The 6,990-nt window shown below is 37.1% G+C and overlaps 1 protein-coding gene across 1 annotated transcript; it reads right to left on the bottom strand.

The window, feature by feature from the left end:
* Window positions 1-413: 413 nt before the first annotated feature.
* Window positions 414-5,265, bottom strand: LOC133867921 (cysteine-rich receptor-like protein kinase 44). The gene is made up of 7 exons (XM_062304706.1): window positions 4,266-5,265; window positions 2,669-2,800; window positions 2,100-2,221; window positions 1,780-1,990; window positions 1,415-1,652; window positions 1,087-1,237; window positions 414-958 (listed from the first exon to the last, which is right to left on the bottom strand). Exons 1-7 carry the CDS (start codon window positions 5,092-5,094, stop codon window positions 608-610), a joined length of 2,034 nt encoding a protein of 677 aa, XP_062160690.1. The 5' UTR covers window positions 5,095-5,265; the 3' UTR covers window positions 414-607.
* Window positions 5,266-6,990: the final 1,725 nt, after the last annotated feature.

Here is a 6,990-nt window from a genome sequence, read left to right as displayed (position 1 = left end):
AAATCTCTCTTTACTTTTGCAGTCGCTGCAAAAGAAACCATAAAGAGGATTTGGCAGCGGGCCTAATAGAGGGAGAGATCACAGCTCATAAATGGTTTTCCTACCAAAATTTGGATGATATGAGGGCTGGTTTGAAGCAAGGTTGGCAGTCGATTCACCAACTACAGATTACATTCTTTGTACCCCTTTTATCCACCAACTACCCCTCCACTTTCCCTTCAACTTCCCCCAGAAAATCAGAGAATATTTTCGATTTCCCGGAGAGAGAAGGAAAACGTTTGATACATGAGCATGAAAGGCAAGGCTGGTGGGGAGGTAGACATAGAGTCAGTTGAAACCAGGGGAGCAGTGAAATGGGAACTAGACTTTTGTTTTGCTACTATATTATATATTCTATCATTTATCCAAAAAAATTAAGCGGATAAAAAATGATTAATTAATTTATTTAATTAATATTCTAACAAAACTAAAATATATGAGATTACTACCACCAAAACGAGCAAAAAAAAAAAAAAAGAACTAAATATACTACTATGGTATAGAATCATGGACCATAGTAGTTTAACAATACAAAATAAATAGTATTAATTGTAGCTTTTGTAAAGCACTAGCTTGGGTAGAGCTCAGTAATTGAAGCCTCATTCACTGAGGCTTGGACGGAGTTGCCTTTAGATCTCTCATCTGACTCTGTAACCTGTCTGCTTTGCTCCCAACGTAATGCTGTCTCTGAGTCAATGTTACTATGCATAAAAAATGCAGGCTGTGATGGTATTGGAAGAGTGATGGAGTAGCTATTAAGCATAAGAACCACTGAAGCCATGGTTGGTCTATAAGCTACATTTTCTTGAACACATAATAACCCAATATGGATGCATCTCATAACTTCAGTCGTCAAGCCAAGCCTAATTCTTGGATCTACAATATTTGAAGTAGTCCCCTCTCTCCAATTTTTCCATGCCTACAATATTGATTTAGATGGGAAAACATAATATACAAAAAGTTCTTTTCTAATTATGATAATTCTTATGCATTAATTTTCCAAATATATAGGACAAGGGAAATATAACCAAATATGATTGTACTTACATAGCTTAGAAGATCCTCCATATTCTCTCCATTTTGGAAGCAATTGTTCTTCTGTCCACTTACCATTTCCAATACTAATACACCGAAACTAAAGACATCAGACTTTACAGAGAATTGACCGTGCATTGCATACTCTGGAGCCATATATCCGCTGCAAGTCAACATTGATAATATTAGTTATTTTGGATATGGTGAGAAAGCTTTCCATTAATCCTATCTTTAAAATTGTAGTTGCCCTTGATTTTTAGACCACGTTAAATCTTAGTTAAATCTTTGATGTTGTTTCTTTGATACAAAGTAAACATCTCTCCCCTCCTCAGATACTTACTAAGTTCCAACAATTTTACTTGTATTCCCTTGAGTTTGATCCAGTAAAAACAATCTTGCCATGCCAAAATCTGAGATTTTCGGATTCATTTGTTCATCTAAAAGAATGTTGCTAGCCTTAAGATCACGATGAATAATACGAAGTCGAGAATCTTCATGAAGGTAAAGAATTCCTTTAGCAATGCCTCCTATAATCGTGTAGCGCCTTTCCCAATCCAAATGTAAACACTTACTTGGATCTGCATATATCCAAGCAATTATATGATTCAATGAAGTAAAATATGTGGAAGTGTATTTAACAAAGTTGTCAACCTAAAAGATATATTATGAAAACAATCTAAGATAAAAAGAAAAGTGCAAACATACCGAAAAGGAAGTGATCAAGGCTAGTATTTGGCACAAACTCATATATTAATAGTCTTTCATTTCCTTCCAAGCAGAAGCCAAGGAGCCTAACTAGATTACGATGTTGAAGTTTAGCCACTAATAAAACCTCATTTTTAAATTCTAAATCGCCTTGTCCAGAATTCTTTGACAGTCTTTTTACAGCTATAACTTGTCCGTCAGAGAGCCTACCCTGTTAACATATAATAATGAAGTGCATGTAATTAATAAGGGATTTGAAAATTAACAATGTTTGACATATATATGAATGGTACCCTTCTCCATATATTTGAAAAAATCACCTTGTAAACAGCACCAAATCCACCTTGGCCAAGCTTGTTTTCCTCAGAGAAGTTATCTGTCGCAACTCTAATAGTGCCAAAGTCGAATTGCAAGGATTCCACACTACTAATTTCATCAACAGCTTCACATAAGGAACAAGTCAACACCCAAATGAATAAATTAGGTCCATAATTATTTTAGTGGAGTACTAACACAATCTAAAATGTATGCACAAAAAAGCATCGGGCTTTTCAATACTAATTATTGAAATAATTTCTTTTCCCCCAAATACCAAATGACACAGCAGTGCTTAATTATTAATGCAATAATTTCCAGTTTGTTATTAAGTCACTTCTCGACAGAACTTTCTCATTCAAACCTTACTTGAGGGGAGCTAAATGTAAAACGTCATCCTATATAATAAGTATTTCCTTCGGAAACTGTATCACGTTATATGCTGATAAATGCTGGAAAACTATATCCCTTAGGCCTATAAATGCGTTGTCTACTAGTCTTTGTTAATTTCTCTGCGATATTCACGAGGCGTAACTGTTTGAATAATAAATAACAAAACCAAACTTTTACTTACTTTCTATTTTCTCTCTTGGCCTCCTCCTAACTATGAAATATATGCAGATAGAGATGATTAGTACAACAAACGCAACAATTGGCACAATTATAATGATGAGAGTCCTGGATGTGTTGCTCTTGCTCCCTGGCCCTGCAAAAACCATAAATCTCTTCTTATTAGAAGTTTTTTTTTTTTTTTTTTTTTATGATCTTTCTTTTTAGTTGAAGAAATATGCATCAGGATCATACTTCAGCTATTAGACGTACAAAAATCACAGAGTCTACCCAAAATCTTTAGATCTTTTTTTTCTTAAAGAGTTTGTAAAGGCAACGTTAGTTTTCCAAAGATAAAGGAACAAGTTGTGCTTCTTATGCTTAGTTCTCGCACCACTCTCCATTGGTTTTACATTGTTCGAGAATATTCAGTTAAATACATTTTGGATTCTTCATTTATTTATTTGCCTACCGTACTTGCCAACGCCCTTTAGAGGTAACCAATTCAGTGATTCACAAAACGAAAGCTTATTCCTTTTAAAAGAATTTAATTAAGAGAAATGTTTGGTTTTCATCTTTTCCCAATCTCTTGTCGATCTCCATACAAAAAATAAACAAATTCATCATTAAATCTATGGGACCAATATGTGGTCCCAGATTTACAAAATATATCTATCTGTCCAAGCAAGAGCAGTTGACTTTGTACAATCTAAAGTTCAGGAAACCCAAGTCCAAATTGATTTTGGATTCTACTTTTCAAATCACCATTGATTTTAAAAGTCACAACAATTTTAGGGAATAAAAGGATGGTATACAGCATTATTCTAATTTATTTAACACTATCTTGACCAAATTTAAATGCTCTCCACATCTACTGCCAAGAGAATAGAGATGCCATGGATCCTCAACTATTGCAAAAAGCACCCCTTTTTGCAAGGGTCATATTGTTATCACTCATTAGAGAAGATGGATTCAGTATTTGATGAAGGTTCCTAGCAGTGAATGGGGAATACCTTTAAATTTTCGGAATAACTGCAAAGTTCTAAATCAAACATAAGGGAGAACTTCTACTAGATTCAAGTTTGCCAGCTTCCGTGAATGTTTACTTAGCTTCTTTGTTCCAATTAATCCCCTCAGTTCTGAAGACTGCCGTTATCCTTGGTTGTCTTTATATCTTCTGTTTATTTTTTCAATCAGCCCGTCAACGATTTTCTTAGATCTACTACGGCCTTTATCATAAAATTTGATTGTCTAATACTAATACTTTATGATCAAAATTAAGTATTAAGATAATTATATACTGTTCAGAGAGACTGATTCTGTGAAATATGATCAAACACCTCGTGAACATAAGAGATTCATAATCTTGTAAACAGTAAACGTATTTTGAAACATTGGTCCAACTCCTAGTTTATTATATGTGTTTCTCTATGAAAATAATTAACCCTGTGCAAAAAAACAAAGAAAAAAAAGAACAAAAGAATCTACCTATTTTACTATCCAAGATATATCACATTGTCATGGATATTGGTAAAAGCAGGGGACATATAGAACTGATTGTCTGATTTGTTGGCAGGTTATTAAACAAATAAGATAATTTCCAAGGCGTGAAGCATCAATACCTTGCGTAGGTGAAAGCAGTGGTACCGGTGGGGGGGATGGCGGTGGCGGTGGCGGTGGCGATGGCGATGGCAGTGGGGATGGCGGTGGTGCCTCAGCTGCAGGGTCATAGAAAGTGTATACCTCGTACCTTAAATCACAGCTGGGTGTCACATATTTCCCTCCCTGCTTTCCATTACAACATTGTGGAATAAATCCCGCAGCCGTTCCCAGGCAGTTGTTGCATTCCAGATAGTCCAAATCCGGAGTGCACTCCACAAGTGCATATATTGTTTGGAAGGCAGGGGCAATCGCGCTTCCCGCAGCAAACTTGCGAGTAGAATTTCCTGATGCCGCGCGGTCTCTTAGTCCATCCAACAAGGGTCTTAGCACCTGGTTGAACCCTTCTACGTCTGAGACGTTCGCGGTGTTGAAAAAGGCATATATAGGTGAAGCCTCCATAACCCCAAATATAGATTTGTTTGAATATCGTAGCATACATTTATCGGGCCATATGATTGCCTCCTTCTGGTTGGGACAATACTGTAAGAGATCGTGACTTGACTTATTGACACAACTACGGCAATCGTCCGTAGAGATGTCTCCTCTACAAAGTGCAATCACGTTTACTCTGTCTGGGTTTTCTCCGGCGGAGAAATTGTAAAATCCGTAATCAATTTCAGTGTTGGAAGAGATGGAAGCCAGGAGGCTGTTGAGGTTTGCCCTGTAGCTACTGTTACTGGTGTAGTTACCACCAGAGCAGACATGAGGGTCTTGCTGGGCAAATGTGAGAGTAACAGGGCATAAGAGAATGAAGCAGAAAATGAAAACTAATCTTGAACAACAATCCATCTTCCTTGTTCCTCTCTGTTGTACGTTAGTCGGGAAGATCGTTCCGGAAATTGTTATGGGTTCCAGGAACGATGGACTCCATCGATCGGTTAAAGTTCAATACATATTCCACGCACCCAAGTCCACGATGTTGAAAATTCCGAGTCTGAAAAGCTTTAATTCTGGCAATGGAAATGGATAGCCAATAGCGTTGCGCGTTTGTTGACTTAAAGAAACTTTTGAGTCTACTCCATTTGTTTAGGGAGTAAATTATTTTTTTTAGAAAATACTTTTTTTTTATTAGTGTTTAGGGAGTATAGAGTCTTCAAGGATCACTCACGTCTGGATCATCCGTATATTGTACGTATTTCCAACTTTGAAAACTCTTCAACTTACCGGTTTGAATAGTCTTCTGCGTGTCAAACCGGCCAGCTGTCATTATTGAAAATGAAGGAAGAATATATATATATATATATGAAGAAAAGTTGTATTATTTGTCTTTGTAATTGGCCTAAATTACAAATTATTTATTCTGATATTAAAATTAAATGAAAGATCCTTATAATTGGCCTAATTTATAAATCCCTCTCTGGAGTCAAATTCTGTTAAATTTTTTGCAAATTTCATTAGGCACCATATCAGCATCAATAAAATAACAACAAGTGTCACACTTATTTAAGGGTGAGCAAATTATCCGATTACTAACTACCGAAAACCCACCGACCGCCACCGAACCGTTTTCGACCGCCTACCGTCTAATTAAAAAATCGAAAATCGGAATAAATATTTTTTCCAAAATTCATGTCGGTCGGTAATCGATGAAAAATAGATTTTCGTTGGTTACCAACCCGACCCAACCTGAGTACCAGAACAGTGCCGTTTTAGTACTCTATATAGTTTTTTTTTTTTTTTTTCTCCAAACCACATCATATGCTGCTAAACATAACCCTAGATCGTCCCTCCCTGTCATTCACGCCTCACACCCATACCTGAATGGTTTCATTGCAGTCACAGAAGGCCTAGAGACGTTGGAGGACCTTTTGTATCCATTGTGAGAGGCTCGGAATTCATTGATGCGCAGCTTATATGCCGATTCCCACCATTGTTGAAGGACTCAATGAACTCCACCGATTTACCCGACTGGTAATTACCGATTTATCATAATGTGCCGAATTTTCAGAAATTTTTGAAAATATTGTTTCTCGGGAAAAATTCAGACAATTACTCGACTTTACCGATGATTACAGTCGGAAATTGTGACCTTCCACATCGCTTGGGTATGAGAATAGGTATATGTTTATATGTATATTCGAACCTTTATTGACATAACGCGTTTTAAAGTCATGAATCTATCAGAACTCTGCAGTTAAGCATGCTTCTGCGAGAGTAATATCAGGATGGGTGACCTCCTGGGAAGTCGACTACGGTGAAACCAAAAGCGGACAATATTGTGTCGTTGAGGTGAGTCGTTACAAATGGTATCAGAGCCATTGCCCAGCTTGAGATGAGGGGTACACAAGCCCATGAAGGTCGCTAACGGGCAGTCGTTAGGAAGCCAAGAATGAGGAGATCCCATTAGGGTTGTTAGCGGGGACGCTGGGTCCCAAGAGGGGGTGATTGTAACGTCTCACATCACCTAGGTATGGAAATAAGTATATGCTTATATGTATATTCGCATCATTTTTTACATAACACGTTTTAAAACCGTGATAGCCATGAACCTATCAGAACTCCGCAGTTAAGCGTGCTTCTACGAGAGTAGTATTAAGATAGATGATTTCCTGGAAGTCGGGTTCGAGGGAGCCAAAAGTGGACAATATTGTGTCGTTGGGGTGGGTCGTTATAGAAATGGTGTTTCCCACACCGATATACCCAACACCCACCCTTACACTGAATAAAAAAATATAAATATATAAA

Source organism: Alnus glutinosa, chromosome 5 (assembly GCF_958979055.1).
Source record: "Alnus glutinosa chromosome 5, dhAlnGlut1.1, whole genome shotgun sequence".
Classification (NCBI taxonomy): Eukaryota; Viridiplantae; Streptophyta; class Magnoliopsida; order Fagales; family Betulaceae; genus Alnus; species Alnus glutinosa.
The sequence above is the reverse complement of the archived record's forward strand: the minus strand, read 5'-3'. Positions and strand labels throughout refer to the sequence as shown.

Bases quoted from the DNA above. Each gene is read 5' to 3' on its own strand.
- LOC133867921 (XM_062304706.1), bottom strand. From the start codon at position 5,094: ATGGATTGTTGTTCAAGATTAGTTTTCATTTTCTGCTTCATTCTCTTA. The intron at 2,801-4,265 runs GTATTGATGCTT...TGGTTTTTGCAG, and splicing joins ACTGCTTTCACCTACGCAAG to GGCCAGGGAGCAAGAGCAAC. The intron at 2,222-2,668 runs GTAAGTAAAAGT...CCTTATGTGAAG, and splicing joins GCCAAGAGAGAAAATAGAAA to CTGTTGATGAAATTAGTAGT.